Genomic DNA, 19,174 nt, shown 5'->3' on the forward strand with positions numbered 1-19,174 from the left:
GGGGAGGGGAGGGCTGAGCCCCTGTATCCACACAGGGGAGGGGAGGGGAGGGCTGAGCCCCTGTATCCACGCAGGGGAGGGGAGGGGAGGGCTGAGCCCCTGTATCCACGCAGGGGAGGGGAGGGGAGGGGAGGGAAGGGCTGTTGACAGTAATTCGGGGCTGCCAGGGGGAGGGAGTGAGCGCAGTGCAGCTGGGCCGGGTCCTTGCTGGCCCCGGGTCCCACAGCGAGGCTGTCCACAGACGCAGGCCTGCTTGGTGTTTCACTGTTGCGGGTGCAGCATGGGCAGAGGAGACGGCCTCCGAGATGGGGAAGCTGTCACCTTTCCGTTTCCTGTTTGCTGAGAGCCTTGCGGCCACCTCCGTGCAAGCGCCTCACCTTTGTGTTCTGAGCACTGAGTCGGCTCACCCAGAGTGACACGCGGCCCCAGCGACCACCGTCCAGTCGGGCAGTCTGAGAAAGGGGGGACATGGCTCTCTCCTGGGTTCCTCCCGTTGTTTTCACCATGAAGACAGATGAGCTCGGAAGGGAGAGCCCTTTAACACCTCGCCCTTTTCTTCAGCCGACCCCATTGCCCAGGTGCACCAGGCCTTCTGCAAGAACCTGCTGGAGCAGGCCGTGGAGTCCTTAGTGAAACCTCAGGCCGAGAGGAAGACTGGAGACCAGGAAGAAGACAGCTGGTAAAGTCCCCGGGCCGCCGCCTGCCCAGGCCCTGGCCCAAGGGTGGCCCAAGGCCCGCCACACTGCTCCCTGTGAACCAGCGCTGATGTTGGGTTACCAGGTCATGTGGTTCTCTGTATTGGTTTCTTCAAAATGAGAGTCCCGTGGGGTCTGTGACCTGGCCTTTCCTTTCACACCAAGTGCGTCCCTTTCTCCCCGCACGTGGGGCAAGTCAGGCACTGCACGAGTTTGTTTGTTTTGCTGTAGGAGATGGGGAGTGGCAGATTGTTGGGAGGGGATCCGAATGGGATGTGGCCAGCCCAGCAGGCGGCAGAACTCGGTGGCCCGGTCGCCTTGGGGGCCCTGTGACTTCTGGCTCTTCCTGTGCAAGGCCCAGGTCCCGACCTCAGTGAACCTGAGTGGGGACGGCACCGGAACAGCCCTGAGGGGCAGGAAAGCTGAGCCTCTGGGTAGAGGAGAGTGCTGGTGACTGCCCAGAGGCTCCGGGAAGGAGGCCCGTGGGGTGCACGTGGGGGACCTGCGCCTGGGGAGGCCGGGCCGTGCGAGTGGACTCTGCGGATCCTTGTCTTTCTAGTGAATTCTCCAGCGCCCTGGAACACCTGAAGTTGCTGCACTCCCTCGTGGACTCTGTGGGGATGGTGACCCCGCCCTTCTCCTGTAGCTCAGTGCTCAAGTCGGCCCTTGGTGAGCACCGCGGCGGCTCTGCTGTGCCAGGGCTGCCCCTCGGGCACGGGACCGCGGCGGGGTGGGTGACAGCACGGGCTGGGGAGGCTGCCACTGCCGCCCGAGGGTCTCCCCTGGCCGCACCACTGTGGGCCCCGCCCCGTGTCCACCTGCTGACTGCTGTCCCTGCGCTGCTTTCTGCTGAGGCCTGGGACGCCGGTGTCAGTCAGATGGCGGGGACTGTGACTGCGTTAATACGAGGGGACGTTCTGGGGGCTCCAGTTCACACCGGCAAGATCTCCTCCAAGGCATGGTGCTGGCCACTGCTCCCACCGTGGCCAAGCGGGGCTGGTGCTGAGGCCCTTGCTGGGGGTCGTAGCAGCCAGCGCTGGCCTGTTCTTCCCTCCAGGTCCAGATGTCGTCTGTCGGTGGTGGACATCTGCAGTGACCATGGCCATCGGCTGGCTGCAGGGAGACGACGCAGCTGTGCGCTCTCACTTTGCTGAAGTGGAGCGGATCCCCAAGGCCCTGGAAGTGGCCGAGTGCGTACCTCCACTGGGGTCTGCTGTGGGTTGGGCGGGGAGTGGGCCTGCGTGGCCACGTTGGGGGAAGGGTCAGGCCTGCATGATAGACGGGGAGCTGGAGGAGGGGGCAGAGGGTGCCATGGGGAGCCCCAGCTGGGCCGCCGTGCCCCGCCGTGTGAGCTCAGTGGTGGGCCCAGCGGCTGTGTGTGGCGCGGGAAGCCTGCGTGCCCTGGAGCCCTGAGTGGCAGCCCTCCCGCTCAGGCTGCCTTCAGCTCCGCCCCCGCCACCCCAGCGCTGTCAGTCTTCTGTAATGAAGGGCCTGTAGCACAAGTTGTGACCAGAGAGCTTTTGACGTTGCTTGTTGCTTCGGGAGCGAGCGACTTGGGGGCATTAGGCTGGGCAGCTCTGATCACACCGAGTGTTCCCGAGAGAGACTGGGGACTGCTCCAAGACCGGCAGTTACCTGGCGCTCGGGAGAGAGCAGAGCAAAGTGGGGGTGGGCAGCATTGAAGCTCTGTCCCTCAAGTAGTTCTGACACCCGGTTCCATTTAAATTGCCCCCCCTTTTTAAGACTTATTTTATTTATTTGAAAAGTAGAGTTAGAGGGAGAGACAGAGAGAGGTCTTCCATCTGCTGGTTCACTCCCCAAATGGCCGCAACAGCCAGAGCTGGGCCAGGCCGGAGCCAGGAGCCTTGTCCGAGTCTCCCACATGGGTGCGGGGGCCCAAACACGTGGGCCATCCTCTGCCTCTTTCCCAGGCACAGTGGTAGACAGCTGGCTGGGAAGTGGAGCATATGGGTTGCCGTCTTCACAGGCGGTGGCTTTACCCGCGACGCCACAGCACTGGCCCCAAAGTGTGCACCACTGCACCAGCTGTGGGTTAGCACTCCACCTGTGGGTGTCTCCCTGCCAAGCCGCAGGCCTGGCCCCTGGGGTCAGGCATTGTGGCTTCTTCTGCTCTTCAGGGCAATGATGCCATAGGCACCCTTCACCAGCCTCTCCCCAGGTGGTCTGTGACAACCACACCTGTCTGGGATGCTCCCTTAGAGAGCAGGTACCAAAAGTGGGAACCACGCTTTATTTTGCCACAGGAACTAGCGAGCGGCGTGTGGCCACTTGGTTACAAAGCACGTGTGGCCCAGGTTGTTTGAATGACCAGCCTAGGTGGCTTTTCCATGGCACTCTGGCCCCTTCCAGCCCCGGGTGGAGGAGGTGCGGTAGGTGGGGCGGGCCTTGCAGGCGGCAGACCCCCACACCCACCGTGTGGGGCATGCCGGGCACCCGGGGGACGCGCGCTGACCTGCCTGTCCCTGTCTGCTGCAGGAGCCCCCTGGTGAAAGCCGTCTTCCACGTCTGCAGAGCCATGCACGCCTCGCTCTCCGGGAAGGCGGACGGGCAGCAGAATTCCTTCTGCCATTGCGAGAGAGCCAGCAGCCACCTGTGGAGCAGCCTCAGCGTCAGCGGGGCCACCTCTGACCCCGGCCTCAACCACGTGAGTGGGCGCAGCCGACCCCTCTGGGAGTCCTGGCACTGGTCTGGAAGGACACCGCCACCCGCCTGGGCGATCGCATGAGACAGGCCATGCTCCAGGCCCCTTTCGCACAGCACGGGCGGCTGGCCCAGGTGGAAGCTCGCGTTTCCACTGGCACCCGTGCTGGGCTCCCTCAGTCCCAGACCCAGCTGGCCAGGGCGCCATCTTTGCTGCAGGCAGCTTGCAGGACCTCCCTGTTCTGCAGGCCAGCCTTCGAGGGGGCCCACCTGCGTGGCAGCGCCCCCTCCTGGCGGGCAGCTGCGGTGCATTGTAGTTGCATTGCATGTTCTGGAAGTACCGTGCAATGTTTCCACAGTGCATCCCAGAGGCCTGCCCGGCCCTCGGACACTCGCCCCTGCCCCCGCCCCCGCCCAGGCCTTGACCAAGGACCCCCCCTTGGGGTGGGGATCCTGGCTAGAGGGCACTGTTGCCACTGCTGGGTCCCAAGGCCCAGCCAGAGACCAGAGGGGAGGGAGTGGAATGTGTTGCTGGGGTGGAGCATCGAGCGATCCGCTGAGCGCCTGGTTCAGCCCCCGCGACAGGAGGGGCCCAGGACCGGCCCAGAGGGCCAGCCTCGGTGATAGCCGGCACTTCACGCTGGACGCCGAGGGAGAGCCCAGGAGTGTGCCAGCCGCGCAAGGCCTGGCAGCTGACGGACCGGGCCCAGGATCGGGGGAGGGGCGCCACCTCCCGGCGTCTCTGCTGGGCTCTCCTAGTCTTCCAGAGAACAGGGTCGGCTGTGGTCAGGGAGCAGCGGGACACTTCGGCCCCTGGGGGCCCAGAGCTGCGGGCAGCCGCTCAGCTGGGGAACGAGCCTGGAAGAGGAGGCCCACGGAGCCCAAGGCTGTCCCAGGGCGGCCCGAGGACAGTGTGGCCCAGGAGCAGGGCTCCGAGCAAGCACAGGGTGGGTGGGGGTCTGGGACGAGGACAGCCAGGACTGAGGAGGTGAGGGACGGCCTGGGGACCTCTTAGGTCCCATCAGAGGGGAGCTCCTGCCCCCACCACTCGGCCTGTGCTGTGGGCGTGGCAGCAGGTGGGCAGCCTGGACTGGCGTGTGGTGTATGTAGCCCATACCCGTGAGGCTTCGTGCCCTCACACAAGCCAGTCCCCTGTGGATGAGGACCCTGAGACTCAGGGAGGAGAAGCTGATGCCAGGTTACGTGGCTGCACGCCGTGGCAGCAAGACGAGGATGGCAGCCAGGTCAGCTGGCCCAACAGCCAAGTGCTGAAGCGCACACGGTCCTGCCTTCCAGGAGATGAGTGCACACACACACACACACCCTGCCCCAGGAGATGAGTGCACACACACACACACACCCTGCCCCAGGAGATGAGTGCACACACACACACACACACCCTGCCCCAGGAGATGAGTGCACACACACACACCCTGCCCCAGGAGATGAGTGCACACTCACACACATACACCCTGCCCCAGGAGATGAGTGCACACACACACACACACACACCGCCCCAGGAGATGAGTGCACACACACACACCCTGCCCCAGGAGATGAGTGCACACACACACACACACCCTGCCCCAGGAGATGAGTGCACACACACACACACACCCTGCCCCAGGAGATGACTGCACACACACACACACACACATACACCCTGCCCCAGGAGATGAGTGCACACACACACACACACACCGCCCCAGGAGATGAGTGCACACACACACACCCTGCCCCAGGAGATGAGTGCACACACACACACACCCTGCCCCAGGAGATAAGTGCACACTCACACACACCCTACCTCTGCCCCTTGTAGGAGGCGGCCGTGGGCTTTCGGGTAGCTCGGCCCCCAGGCCTGCCACGGGGGACCCTAGGAGGTGGAGAACCTGTGCCTTCAGACCGCGTGGGTTCCTTCCTGCTCCTGCCCTGCCTGTGCTGTCAGAGCTGGGACCAAGCGCCAGCTGCCGGCAGTTCCCAGGCTCCGGGCACCCTGCTTCCTCCAGGGCGGCTGAGTGTGGCTGGGGCAGGGCCTGCGGGGCTGGGCCCCTGTTCTCAGGGATAGGCGGTCACCTGTCTCCCCCGTGGCTCACCCCCAGGTGTTCCAGCTGTTCACCTGTGACCTGCTCCTGTCGCTGCGGACAGCGCTCTGGCAAAAGCAGGCAGGCGCCAGCCAGGCCCTGGGTGAGACCTACCACGCGTCAGGCTCCGAGCTGGCTGGCTTCCAGCGGGACCTGGGCAGCCTGCGCCGGCTAGCACACAGCTTCCGCCCAGCCTACCGCAAGGTGAGGCCCAGCAGGTGGTGGTGGAGGGCAGAGGGGGTCTGTGGGGCCCAGGTCCTAGACCCAGCAGGTGGTGGTGGAGTTGGCCCTCCAGTCTCCAGGTGGCCGTCAGGCACCTGCTCGGGCCTGACGCTGGGTCAGGGCACACTGGTCCAGCCCCTGCTGGGCACCCCACCCTGAAGTGCAGTCAGATGCTGGGTAGGAGGGCTCTTTGGCCCTGTCCCCAGGGGAGCGCCATACTGATGGGAGTAAGAGTAAGTCTCCCGGAGCTACAGCCGAAGGGAAATGCACTGTAAATTTTTAACTGGGCCACGGGGCCTTGGTTCTGCTGCCTGACCATCTCCAGGTCACATCCCCTTGGCGCGGCCACAGCATCTGAGGACAGTCCTGTAACCGGGCCAGCGGGACTCGGGTCATGCCTTGTCTCTGATTTTCACCCGAGTTATTTTCGGGCCACTTGAGTGAGGAGACCCAGGAGCCGAGCGGGCTACCTGTAGAAGGCTGCCAGAAAGCAGAGGGGGCCGAGATGGAGGTGCCCTCGCCCTGAGGTGCGGGGACCTCATAGGCCACGCTGGCCAGGTCACAGGCCACACTGGCCAGGGGCCGCCGTCCAAACGGCAGATAGAACGCGTCATCCAAGAAGCAGTCCATGCAAAAGAAGAAGTGCACCCCTGGTTCGGGGCAGCACCCCTGCCGCTGGGACCCGCGCTGGCCACAGCCCCCAGCTCACGGCGCAGCCCCTCAGCTGCCTCCTAGGCACAGAGCCTGCCCACGGACGGCAGGAGAGCTGGGAAGAGCCTGAGACCTGGGCAGGCCTGAGCTTGCTCCCCGCTCCCCTCACCCCTCACCCTGACCTGAGAGCGGACCCTGTGTGCGCTCTTCCTCCCGGGAGCACAGGAGGGGAGGGGTGCAGGCCCCCTCTGGTACCAGCCCAGCTGTGCCCCACCCCCACGCCGGCCTCCCTGGCCTGCCGTCCGCTGAGCCGGCCTCGGGTGCACGTCAGGGCACTCTCGCCAGCCGAGGAAGGCAGGCCTGTTGCCTCTGGCCTTGTCTTGCTCCTGCCCCCACCAGCTGGCCGGTGCCTTGTCCCCCATTTCCGCCACTCATCCAGGCTCCGGTTTGCCTCGGGTACAGCAGAGCTGGCTGGAGCGAGGAGCGAGGAGCGAGGAGCGAGGTGGGGGCGCGAGGAGAGCAGCCGCAGAGAGGCGCAGGCAGTGCGCACGGGCGCGGAGCGGGAGCACCTGGGACTGACTGCATGTCCTCCTGCCCCTCCCCAGGTGTTCCTGCACGAAGCCACCGTGCGCCTGATGGCGGGGGCCAGCCCCACCCGCACGCACCGGCTGCTGGAGCACAGCCTGCGGCGCCGCAGCACCCAGAGCACCAAGCACGGTGAGTCCGCTGCCGGCCGCCCCGGGCCGGCGAGGGGCGCAGCCGCGTGGGAGGGGTGGGGCTGAAGGGAACGCCCCACAGAAAGGCCTGGGGACAGCGGCTCCCCACTCACCCACGCGTCCCCTCCCTCCCGCAGGAGAGGTGGACGCCTGGCCCGGTCAGCGAGAGCGGGCCACCGCCATCCTGCTGGCCTGCCGCCACCTGCCCCTCTCCTTCCTCTCGTCCCCGGGCCAGCGGGCAGTGCTGCTCGCCGAGGCGGCCCGCACCCTGGAGAAGGCGGGCGACCGGCGCTCCTGCAGCGACTGCCAGCAGATGATCGTCAAGCTGGGCGGCGGCACGGCCATCGCCGCCTCCTGACCGCCCCAGCCGGCCCTGCCCCCCCAGGCCGCCCCCTCTGTCCCTGTCTCCGCATTCTGAGAGCTGGGGGTGGGCCTTGTCTCGAGCTGTCACCGTGCCCCGAGGCCTTTGGCTCACCTCCGGCCAGTGTGCCCGGCACGGCCCCTTAGAGCTACTGTCGTAGGTGCCGGATCGGCCGGGACGCTGGGAGGAGACAGCAGGGTAGGGACTGGGCGCCCTGCGGGGAAGCCCCCGCCCAGGCCTCTCCCCCGCCCAGGCCTCCCCCCGCGGACGAAGGCCCCGACCCGGCGCTCTGCCCAGCATGCCCCTCCCCTTTTTATATGAATGTTTTTATATCGTGTGCTTGGGGAAGCTGCTGCGGCCTCTTCCGCCCGGGCCTGAGCCAGCGCGTCGTCTCCCCTCCTCCTCGGGGCAGCTGGGAGCCAGGTGGGAGCCGGAGGCAGGCCTGAGGGCGGATGGAATTATGTCGGCATTATTTTTTAATTTTTTAAAAATAAATGGTATCTTATTTAATGGTCCTGTTCCTTCCCACTCCCCCCGCCCCAGGACGCCAGCCTGAGCTCGGGGCAGGTCCAGGGGTGAGGAGGGTGCAGCCGCGGTCGGGAACGGGGCCCGGGGCCTTTGCTGTGTGCTCCCTGTGCCCCGGCTCCCCTTCCCCCACACCTACCTCTGCAGTGTGAGCCCGAGAAGCGAGGGTGGCCGGGACCAGCGCCTGCACAGCCAGGGCGCCGGCTCGCCGGGCGCAGGAGCTCCTGCTTCCTCCCTGGGACTCTCCCACCCTGCCGGCTGGGGAGAGGGGGCAGAAGGCCCAGCAGATCGGGGGTGCCCACCACAGGGCCCCCGGATGTGGGGTGCGGCCTGGACCCTCACTTGGAGTCAGCCCCACCCTTTTTGACCCCCTGTCCCTCCCCCACCAGGACTGCCTTGCCCCAGGCCCTGCAGCCGTGTCGTGTGTGTCCTGCGCCTTTTCTCACTGTTGTGTGGGGGTGGGGCGGTTTCTCACTGAGGGGGATACACCTGTGGCTTCTCCATGTTGGCTCATTTACCGTGTCCCAGGCAGGGCGTCAATAAACAGATTGGTACCACCCAGCACCAGGTGTGTGAGGTCTGTAGCGTGACTGCTGCGGGGACAGCCCCCTGCCCCCCACTGCAGAGGCCCCGGGCACGGAGCCGGCCAGATGCTTCCTCCCCCCCTGGGGGCTCCCTGGCCAGCAGGTACCACCCAGCTGGGCCACCCTGGGCGGGATCTGGTCTTTCGGCCTCTGCTTCCACGTGTGCAGAAAAGCAGTGCTAATCCCCCTCTTGGATTTGAATGACACAACACATAGGTGGCAGCAGACAGCGGGACCAGAGCAGCCAGGAGGGGCCCAGCTGCAGCCTGTCCTGTCGTCACGACAGTATTTTCAGTTGTGGCCACAGCCTGGCCCAAGTGCCATCTCCAGGGCCCTTGAACCAGCAGAGGGGTCATGCCCGGCCAGGGCCTGCGGCACCAGGGTGGGTGGCCGTGGGTGGCCTGTGTGCCCCGGAACCCAGCCTCCCGTGAGCCTCAGCAGGCTGAGTCAGCACCCACCCCCTCCCTGGCTCTAGGCAGCTGTGGGATAGGGCCGCGGCGCCCCGCCCCCACTCCCACCCTCCCGGCAAGCCAGGACCCTGTCCCAGGGCTTCCAGCGGCCTCAGGTAAGAGGCAGGTGAGGAGCTGGCAGGTGTTGGGGCAGCCCAGCCCGCAGGAGGGTCTCGGACTGGTGACAGCGACCCTTCCCAGCACACAGGTTTGTGCCTGCCTCTGCACTCCCAGTCACCACGGCGGCACAGCCGAGGGAGGGCCCCAGCCCGCAGACCACACCCCACGGGGCCCCTGCACAGCAGAGCACGCTGGGAAAGGCCGCACCTCAGCCTCCCATGGCCCTGGGCACAGAGGGACTCCTGGGGGCCCTCCTGGCAGGAAGAGACAGCCGGGGTCGCCCAGCATAGGCGGTGGGAGTGTCAGGGGGAGGGGCCCTGCTCCATACCCCCAGCCCTCCCTCTGAGCCCTGGAGCACCTCCTGGGAGGCTCCCCCGCCCTGAGCACAGATGTCCGGGGGCCCTGGGCCAATCTGGACAAGCAGCCTGCAGGCCAGGGCCAGGCCACAGCCAAAAACTGTCGGTGAGGTCCTGCCAGGCTTGGCCAAGGACTCGCCTCCAGGAGAGGGCATGGGCCCCCCCCCCCAAGGGGCCTTGGACCCAACAACTGTCTCCCCTGTGCCCTGCTGCCTGCCAAGGCTCCCGCCGGTGTGGGCACTGGGCCCTGGCCACCCTCTCCAGCCACTTCTCCCTGGCCCCCAGCTCCCTGGCCGCCAGCCCGGGAGAGTCCTCTGCTCCCGCCATGCTGGGCCTCCGCCGGCACTGCCGTCTGTGCAGTCAGGACCACTCGGCCATCAGCGCCGCTCCAGGCCAAGCTGGGGCTCCTTTATTTCAGGGGAGGGAACCACATTCGAGGCTTTATTTACACCGGGAACCGGGCCCCGGCCCCACGGACAGAGCCGCGGGCCTCACCCAGTGAGCCCCTTCTCAGCCCCGCAGGCTCCAAGGCCGCCAGCCCAGTGTAGGCGGTCAGCCGAGCTGGCCTTCCCTGAACGGCGCTCCGCTCCGCGGGGGCCTGCCCCGGGCCGGACACGAGAGGGCTCGGGCGACGCCCCTCCCCGGACGCCCCGCGGCCGCTTCACACGGTGACCTCGGCTTTGCTGTTGGTGCTCAGGTGCCGCGGGCCGCGGCTCGCGCTGCCGTAAAGGCCGGGAGGCTGGGGGCTGAAGGCCTCGGGCAGCTTCTCCACGCTGAACTGGCGCCGGGGCGCGTGGCCGGGCCGCCGGGCCGCCGGGGAGGCCTGCACGGCCAGGTGGCCCCGCGCGCTGGGCCGGGCGCGGCCGGCGGTCCAGGCCGCGTAGGGGCCCGACGGAGCGGGGCCGGCGGGAGGCGCGTAGCCTGGCGGGGCCCAGGGGCAGGCGTCGAGCCGGGCGGGCAGGTCCTCGGGAGGCGGCGGGGCCCGCGCCGGGAGGGTCCGCGGGGCCTGCTCGGTAGCGGGAAAACGCGGGTAGAAGTCCTGGGGGGCGGCCTCTGCGGGGGACAGGGCGGGCGCGGGGTCAGCATGGGCGGTGCGGTCAGGGGCCGGGCCAGGCCCAGGGGGAGCCGATTGGCTGCGTGGGGGGCGACCCGAGCGCGGATTGGCCGGGTCCCGTAGGTCCCGACGGCCATGGGAACCGGGGGCTCAGGACCCGGCCATCCTGGCCCCGGCCTCGCCGGCACGCGCCGGGCCACTCACCTACGGCCTTGAGCGCGGCGAGTTTAGCGTAGTCGGGCTGCAGCGTCACGCCGCCGCCCTGAAGCCGGGGGCCTCGCGGGGGCCCCGGGGTGGCGGACCCCAGGGGCGCGTTGTTGAGGCGGTTCTTGTCTGCGGGGCGGGACGGGCCGTGGTGAGACGAGGCTGGCCTGCTCCACTGAGCGGCGCGCCCGCGCAGCCCCTCTCCCCCAGCCTGATGGAGCCGAGCCCCTCTTCGGGGCAGAAGCTCCAGCGCCGCGTGGACCACGGCAGCCCCCTCCGAGGACGTGCCTGCGCGGGGATGGAGCAAAGCCCCCGAGAACTGAACCCCGATGCCGCCTCCCCAGCGGAGGCCAGCAAGGGGGCTCCAGACCCCGGGGCACAGAGCCAGAGCCTCAGAGCCACAGCTCGGGCCAGGGCCAGCAAATCCTGCATCTGGGACCCAACAGAGCCACGGCTCCTGGGCCTGCAGGTTGCAGGGCAGTAGGAGGGTCCCTCCCCAGGCGCACCTTCGCGGCACACAGCTCCTGGCCTTTTGGCCCAGAGCGTCCGGTGGCCCACGGACCCGCACTCGCCGAACCTCCTCTGCCACAGAGCGGGCGCCACCGCCCCCCACCAGCCTGCGCACCTGTGCTGTCGTGGGCGGAGCTCCGGGGCAGGCCGTCCCCCATCTGCACCTGGACACAGCTACCCAAAGGTGGGCCCAGAGGTGGAGGCAGTGGTTCCTGGGGGCCCGGCTGCTTCAGGAGTTCTGTCAGTGTCCTGTGGGGACAGAGCGGTGAAGGCCAGCCTGCCGGCCCTCCTCCCTCCCTGGCTCCAGCCCCCCACCCCCACCCCGGTCCCACTGGGTGACTCCAGGCCATTCTTCCACCCTCTCTGGGCCTTGGATCTCATGTTACTAACCTCAACCATCCTGTGTCCCCGACCAGGGAAAACCCGTCAGCCACACCTGTGTCCCACACCAGCCCCTTCCCAGAGCTAACCGAGAAACTCGGGGTCACCTCCTGGGCCAGGGTCCCCTCCTCTCCCCTCTCCTCCTCCTCCTCTCATTCTTCAAACCCGCTGATGCCTCCTTTACCTGCCTACCCCGCCTCCCGCGGCAGGGGTGCCTGCCGGGGGTCTGGGGGTGGCAGGAGGGAGCCGAGTCAGACCAGTGCAGCACCCAAAGGCTCCATGACCTTGGGCATCCACCCTCCTGGGTGCCCTGGACACCCAGCCCCCACCCAGCTGTCTGGCGTCTGACGGAGCCTTTGGCCCAGCTGCCTGTGGCACCCGGAACCCATGATTTTCTCCCACTTGGCCCGGCCCTCTTCCCGCGGCTGGGCCTCAAATGGCTGGTTCGCGGGGTGCCCGGTGTGGCCGAGGCGTGACTGGGGTCTGTGAGCTCTGATGCTGCTCCTGCCCCAGCTGAGCGCCCCACTCCTCCGCGGCTCCCGCTCCGGTCTCCTCCCTGGGCAGGCACCCAGCCCAGCTCTCACAGGCCTACCTCTGAGCCCCTGCACAAACTTCCCCAAGCTGTCAGTGCCAACACAGAACTGAGGGTGACAAGAGGGGCAGAGCAGGGGCTCAGGACACGCACGCAGGAGCCCAGGTCCCACTCCAGCCTACACAAGACAGGCACGAAGCATGGGTGCCTGGAGCCCAGAGAGGGGGCAGCACTGGTGCAGGCCACACAGCAGGTCAGGAATGGGGCCAGCTCTTCCCCGAGACCCTGCAGATGGAGGGAGCTCCCAGGGGACGTGTTGGCCCAGCCACCCCTCACAACCGACCTCCTCCCTGCCCCCTCACCCAGCAGGAGGCCCAGCCCCTGCCCCTGCAGCCCCCAGGAGCCGGGCTGAGAGACCCAGCGCGGAGACAGCCCAGTGGCCGAGGGCACCGAGCGCCAAGTGGTCTGGGGAGTGAGGGATGATGAGTGCCGGCGCAGCCTCACCCCTGCCCGAGGCCCAGAAGGCAGAGCGGCCACGCCTGGCCGCCTGGGAGTGGGGGCTTCTCCCTCTCAATGCCAGCCTGGTGTGTGCGGGGTCAGCAGCCCACGTGTCCCAGGGTACCGGGCTGCCCGGTGACTGCAGAAGGCACGGGCCTGGGACGCAGGGGCTGCGGGGGCACGGTAGGGTGGGAGTGTGGGTGGGAGGGCCAGGGGCCCCATGCCTCCATTCCACCTGGGTCCTCCACCCCAGCCCAGAACTCAGCCGGCACCCATCCTGGTCTCACAGGCATGGCTCCCTCCACCTGTCAGTGCCTTCTTCTGCAGGAAGAACCTGCTGTGGCCCAGGGGCCGTTGAAGGGGACAAGTGTGGGACCTTCAGAAACCCCGGGGACGGGTGGGCAGGCCTGAGTCACAGCAGTGGGGGTGGCGGTGCACAGGTGAGAGAGGAAAGCAGTAGGGCCGGAACCAAACAGCCAGTGGTCCCCTGCCCCTGCCCAAGATGCCCAGCGGCCCCCACGGGGTCAGTGGGGCCTGGGCCCCAGCCTCGCTCCCCTGGGCGCCCACTTGTGCCCTCCGGCCCTGCCCAGGAGGCTGAGGCCGCGGGGAGGGATGGCGGCCCCGAACCCGGTAAGGCAGGAAGGTCAGGGGAGACCGGCGGTATCAGGTGTCTCCTGGCGAAGTGGGGGCTGGGGGCCGGAGGCAGAGCAAGGGCCAGGAGAGGGGGCCGCTGAGAGAACCGCAGTGGGTGCTGTCGGGGCAGCGTGGCTGGGGGTCCCGGGCCGCGCTCACCTGGTCACGGTGCGCCGCGCGCGAGGGCTGTGCGCCCGCTCCAGGCCCAGGCGCGCGGCGATGCCCACCAGGACGAGCAGCGCGGCGACGCCGCACACCGCGTAGACGGCCGTGTGGCTGCGCTCGCGGGCCGGGTCCCGGGGCGCCGCGGCGTCGCGCGCGCGGGCCGGCGGCCGGCCGGTCTGCACCCAGGCGGGCGTGTCGTAGTTGGAGCAGCGGCTCTGGTCCAGGCGCCGCGGCCCGTCGTGGCAGCAGAAGCGGTAGCCGCACGTGCCGCAGCAGAAGCTGTAGGCGCCCGAGCTGCAGTTGAAGGGCGGGTCCCACTGGCCCATCACGTCGTAGTAGCCGCGGCAGCGGTCGCCGCCGACAGGGGCCGCCGTGCCGGGCGCCGCGGGCTCCTGCGCCTCGGGGGCCCCTGCGCAGCCCGACGGCGGCCGCGCCAGCAGCAGCGCCAGCCCGAGCGCGAGCCGGAGCCCCGGCGTGGCGGCCCGCTCCATCGGACCCGCGCCTCCTGCTACTGCGCCCCGCGCATGGCCGGGCGCCGCGGCTTCCCCGGCCCGGCTCCTCGGTGCCCCCAGGGATCGCGCTGGCTCCGCCGCCGCGGCGCTGCGTCCTGGGCCGTCAGCGTCCTCTGGAGACCCCAGGCCCGGGGCCACACCTCCGGTGGACGCGTCCCCCGCCGGGGCTCACCTCGGACGCACGCTGGCCAGTCCGCGCCCTGGGATTTTTCCCGGCCGGCGGCGGGTCCGTGCCTGCGCGCGGTCCTGACTGCTCTCGGCTCTGGAGGGTGTGCGGGTCCTGGGCCTGGGGGCCGCGCAGGGGCTGCCAGGGGCCGCCGCCCGCTCCGCGCTGCCCGCGCTCCAGCTCGGGCTCCGGCTCCGGCGCGGGCTCGGGCTCGGGCTCGGGCTCGGGCGGGCGGGGGAGCGAGCGCGGGAAGAGGGCGGGCGGCGGGAGGCAGAGCCGGGGGCGGAGCGCAGCCGCCGCGAGGGGCGGGAGGGGGCGAGGCAGGGCCGCACGGCCGGGCGCCCAGCCAGGGACCCTCCTCGGAAGTGGGCGCTGCAGAGGGCTCCGCCGAGGGCTCGGGACGCTGCCACCTCGGGTCCCCAGCCCGCGACGGGCGAGCCCGTGCTTTACAAGTGCAGGGACGGAGGTGCGGAGGTCACAGCAGCCCAGGGCAGTCCCGCGAGGATCGGTGCCCCCTTCTCCTCCCCCTCCCCTGGGAGGACCCCTCCCGTCTCTACGCCTCCATCCCCCACCTACCAAAAGGGAGGGAAACCCCGGCGGTCACCTCCAGGGAGAGTGCCTTGGCTTCAGAACCTCCCAGACGCTGAACCGGGGTCCCCCTGGGCCCGCGGCTCCGACCACGGCCTGGCCGCTGCCCTCCAGCCACCTGCTGCCCTCCCCCTGGCTGTGACGGGGAAGAGGAGGGCAGGCCGGGCAGAGACAGCCCCAGGACGCCCCAGGTCCCGACGGGATTCCGGAGCTGGGCTCTGCAGGACAGCAGGGCGGGTGGCCACCTCTTCTCCCTGCCTCGGTTCCCCCTCTTGGCCCTGCGGGAGAAAGGGGTCGCCGTGGCACCTCCCACCCTGCAGATGGGAACACCCGGAGGGCATGGGCTGCCGGGCGGTTCACCACGGACGCCGCCATCACTGTCCAGCCTCTAGTTTCTGTAAGACGAAGAATCTCTCTTCGGGTCCCTGCCGCTCCATTTGCCAACCCCGCTTCCCTCGGCTGGCCGGGGCTCTGCGTCTCAGAGTGGAGGATTTGCATCTCAAGGAGGATCAAGTCCTCCCGCACCTGCCGGGAGGGCGGCCACGCCAGGGAGGGGGTGAGACCCCACCCCAGGAAAACACGTGCCCTGGTTTTGCAGGAGAAAGGCAGACGAGCCAAGGACGAAATTAAACCGCTTTACTCCCCTCACCAGGGCCAGCCCCTGCAGGAATGCCACCTTCGCATCCGGTTTTGTAGCTGGGTTCTTGGTTTACTTCTGGCTGCCCTTCAAGACTTTGCTTTGCTATTCTGCTCAGAACTTCACAGCCACACCTCTGGGGCGTCCTTGTCGGTCCCTTCGCGGGTGTCCCTAGAAGTGGGATCTTTGCTGCCCTGTCTGGATCAGGCTCTGCCTGCATGATGCCCCCAGGCTGCAGGGGCTCAGGGAGCGGTTGCTTCCCCTTCCACCACCCCCCCCCCCGCCCCGCTGCAGGGTGCTGGGCTGCTCCCCGGAACCGTGAGGACGACTCTGCTGGGTTTTGCGTCCTCTGCTGAGCCCCCTCTTGCCTTCACTGCCCTGGCATCGGGCCCTCTGTTAACTTCCACCTCGTGCTGGCTCCCTGCAAAGGTATGTGCATAGGGATGGCCATCTGTCCAACGAAGGAGCTGAATTCCAGCCCCGCCCCCCAGTCTGGGGGAGGGGGAGATGATGTCCAAGCCCCACGCCAGCTCCCTGCGCTTCTCAGTCTGATTCAGTGGCCAGCAGCAACCACAGGTGCCCACATCCCCTGGGTCTGAGCCAGGTACTTGGTGCCCTCTCCATATGGACACTTGATGGGGGCGGGGGGCAGCAGGAGAGGCAGCTGCACACACAGGAGCCCAAGTGACTGGCTGGGCCCTGGGATCCGTCCCTCCACTCAGCCCCCACTGTCCCCAGGTGCTTGGCCACGTGCTGGGTGAGGGCAGCTGGGGATGGAGCCAGCAGAGGACGGACCTTGGGGCCTCTCGCACAGCCAGGCTCCAGGGCACTTGCCCCTTGTCCCTCTTGCCTCTCCCCCCACCCCCAAGCCTGTATCACTGAAAATTGTGCATTGATCCAAGCTTAAAATAACACCGGGCATCTGCAGCCCGGCGGGGCTCAAAGTCTCCGTGCCGGAAGGGCAGTGCCCCACCCCCCACTCCTGGTGCCCGCAGCTGGCGCCGGGGCTGTCCCTGTGCTGTGGACACGTGTGTCCATGTGGGCACGCCTGTATCCTTCCCTCACTGGTGCCCAACCCTGGCCGTGGAGGGCCCCGGGGTCCTGAGAGCGCGTGGGCATTAAGGAGGGCCCGGGCTGGCCTCCGCATCCCCATTGTAGATGGCAGGCGGCCAGTCCGCCCTCCCCATGCCGCCCTGGGCCGAGGGGCTGAGATTTTCTAAAGAGAAACCCAAGACGCGGAGGGGAAATGGCTGCTGGGCCTGGAGCAGGGAGGGGCCAGGGCCTGGCCTGGAGCCAGCACCATGAACCCCGGAACTGCCTCTGGCCAGGTGAGCAAGGCCGGCCCCAGGGCAGCGCTCCCTACCCCGGACAGCACATCTGCCCGGCCTGGCCTCGCCTGGCCAGCCCTGACCCCTGCGTGTGCGCCAGGCCTGCGCACGGCCTGTTCTCCCGTCCTGGGATGCTCCCACGTAGCCGGCACTGCGGAGCCAGTTGGCAGGGTGGGAATTCTTGCCCTCCTAGGGCCAGCCACCCTGGCTAGACCTCAGTGCCCTCACTCGCAAGGTGGGCTGCTGGCCCCTGTGGGCAGGGGTGCAGAGGGAGCCAATGCCTGCAAACCTGCGTGATGCGCCAGCCAGGGCCCGTGGGAGCCCTCTCTGCCCCGGGGACAGTGACAGTGCCACCCCCAAGCTCATGGAAGGTCCCGTCCTGGCTGGAGGAGGGCCCCAGACCCCCAGTGAGAGCAAATGCCACCGGAGGGGGTCTGGATCCGCCTTTGTCTCCTGAGACAGGAGTGACTCAGGCTCCAGCTGCCCGTGGGAGGGAGGGGGAGCCCGGGCTCCCAAGGTCGCGCAGAGCAGAGCTGAGGTTCAGCCTCGCACCTCACTCCCAAGCACCCCTCCCCACCGCCCCTTCCTTGGCCCGAATAACGCCCCTCGCGTCCCCAGCCGCGATGCGACGCAGGTGGGGACAGGGACCCCGCGGCCCCTCCTCTCCTAGCCCCGAAGCCGGACTCCGCCCCTCTGGGCCTGGGGTCCTTCAGTCCCGCCCCCTCCCCGCGCCCTGCAGCCCGAGTCGGGGCCACGCTAGGGCTGACCGCACAAGCGGCACGCAGTCGGGGTCGCGGAGCTGTCCTGGATCCGGGCTGCAGCGTGGGCCCCGCCGGGCCCTGGGACCACCCAGACGCCCTCAGCCCCGACAGCTGCCGCGTTCCCTGGGGGAAAGGCCGGGGCCACGCCTTGTTCTTCCTAGGCGCCTCCCCGACTTTCCCACGTCCCGAGGGCACTGCTGCCCTCAGCCACCCCTGTGGGGCTCAGAGCGGCCTGCCCTGTGCCCCCAGGGACCCAGAGCTGCTGCCAGCTTCCACACACAGCGCTGTGCGCCGGCCTGCAGACGCAGCCCGAGGCGAGGGGTCGGCCGCCTCCCTGGCCTCCCCAGCTGGGCCTCCCCGCCGGCTCCCTGAGCCCCCCAGGCAGGAAGTGAAAGGGGCCTGCAGGAAGCCTCGGGAGGAACTGAGACTCCCGCCAGCCCCGCCCCCAGCTGCGGAGCCCTGGGGACCTTGTGGAAAAGCAGGCCCCGCTGCAGGAAAAACCCGCACAGACCCTGTGAGGGGCGCCACTGCCTGGGCTCCCGCCAGTCCCTGTGCAAAGGGAGGCAGGGGTGGGGCCTGGCACCTGGGCCAATGGCCTTGTGCTGGGAACGCAGAGGGCGTGGGGCAGGGCCACTGCGAACTGCATCTTGGGCCGGATCCCTTTGCTGTCTCTGGGCCTCTCTTTGCCTGCCTGCAAAATGGGCCGTAGGCTCCCTGCTCGTGGCCTGACAGGGCCGTGGTGGAGGCGGCGATGCCCAGAGGGCCTCGGATACAACCGCAGGACCCGAACGCAGCCAAGCGCTCGGGAAATTCTACAACTGCCGGGAACCTTATGGAGAGCACGCCGTGCGTGGCGGGGTAACTCGGGGCCACGCCCTGCCACACCACTCACTTCCCCACAGGCCTGCCTCCGATTTACTGCCTGCAGAATGCGTTGTTTGGATTTTTGAAACATTTTTTTTAAAGCAAACACAAATACACAAATAACCCACCCCCCTTTCCAGGTGCTGTTAGGAGGATCAGGAGAGAGAGCGGCCCCCAGAACAAGGTGCCCGGGCTGCAGAGACACCGTCCCTCCTCCTCACCACTCCTCCACTGCTCTCTCCTGGTTCTTCCCCGGAGAACTTCCCTCCCCTGCTGAGCCTCAGCTTCCTCATCTGAGAAATGGGTGTGAGAGAGAATGCCCTACCTTCCGTCCTCCTCTGGGGGCCGCAGGCCAGGAGAACTTTGCATCCAGCCCCTGCCCCCTTTTTCAGAAGAGGAAACAGACGAGAGGGGAAACCGTGGTGCCCACCAGGGACTGGGCTGGGACAGAGAGGGGCTGGAGGTTTGCATGTCTGGGTCTGAGGGCTTTCGCCCACTCTTTTCCCCTTCAGGCCCTGCCCCTGGCTGTGGTGGAGGAGATGGGGGAGGGGGACAGCTCAGACTCTGGGGCAGGGAGGGGAGTGGGCGGCGGGGCTCCTCTGGGCCCCCGGCCCCTGCTGCCTACCGCTTGCCACTGAGCTCACTCCAGTCACCTGGGCATCTGGGTTCACAAGGGACTTAGCAGGCCAGGGACTTGGAGGTGAGCGATCCTGGTCCCTGACTGTCTCTGGGCTGGGAAAGCGCAGGGGGCTGCCGGGCAGCCCTGGAGGGAGGACACACCCTGAACCCCGTCTTAGAGCTGCTTCCAGGGGGGCCGGGCTGGGCCAGTTCCAAGGAAGCGTCCAGGACAGGACTTGCGACCCTGCCCCGGAGGGTGACGAGCTGGGCCCAGGCCCCAGAGCGGGGGCGCCCCGGTG

General features: G+C 68.2%; 2 protein-coding genes and 1 non-coding gene across 3 annotated transcripts in view; 2 read left to right on the forward strand and 1 right to left on the reverse strand.

Moving 5' to 3' along the window:
• SREBF2 (sterol regulatory element binding transcription factor 2) overlaps positions 1-8,479 on the forward strand; it is a 63,310-nt gene extending 54,831 nt beyond the window's left edge. Inside the window, exons 13-19 of the mRNA XM_002721384.5 lie at positions 562-679; positions 1,255-1,364; positions 1,753-1,885; positions 3,192-3,360; positions 5,459-5,644; positions 6,919-7,030; positions 7,167-8,479. Of these exons, the coding sequence (XP_002721430.4) occupies positions 562-679; positions 1,255-1,364; positions 1,753-1,885; positions 3,192-3,360; positions 5,459-5,644; positions 6,919-7,030; positions 7,167-7,387 (1,049 nt within the window). The 3' untranslated portion in view covers positions 7,388-8,479. The remainder of the gene's footprint in view (positions 1-561; positions 680-1,254; positions 1,365-1,752; positions 1,886-3,191; positions 3,361-5,458; positions 5,645-6,918; positions 7,031-7,166) is intronic.
• MIR33A (microRNA mir-33a) lies at positions 3,663-3,722 on the forward strand. The gene has a single exon (NR_162491.1). It is a non-coding gene; the product is annotated as a microRNA mir-33a (primary transcript).
• Positions 8,480-9,942: 1,463 nt separating the features above from the next.
• Positions 9,943-19,084, reverse strand: SHISA8 (shisa family member 8). The gene is made up of 4 exons (XM_051834037.2): positions 13,396-19,084; positions 11,308-11,441; positions 10,683-10,811; positions 9,943-10,477 (listed from the first exon to the last, which is right to left on the reverse strand). The coding sequence occupies exons 1-4, from the start codon at positions 13,890-13,892 to the stop codon at positions 10,086-10,088; spliced, it is 1,152 nt and encodes a 383-aa protein (XP_051689997.2). The 5' UTR covers positions 13,893-19,084; the 3' UTR covers positions 9,943-10,085.
• Positions 19,085-19,174: the final 90 nt, after the last annotated feature.

Source organism: Oryctolagus cuniculus, chromosome 11, assembly GCF_964237555.1.
Source record: "Oryctolagus cuniculus chromosome 11, mOryCun1.1, whole genome shotgun sequence".
In the NCBI taxonomy this organism is placed as follows: Eukaryota; Metazoa; Chordata; class Mammalia; order Lagomorpha; family Leporidae; genus Oryctolagus; species Oryctolagus cuniculus.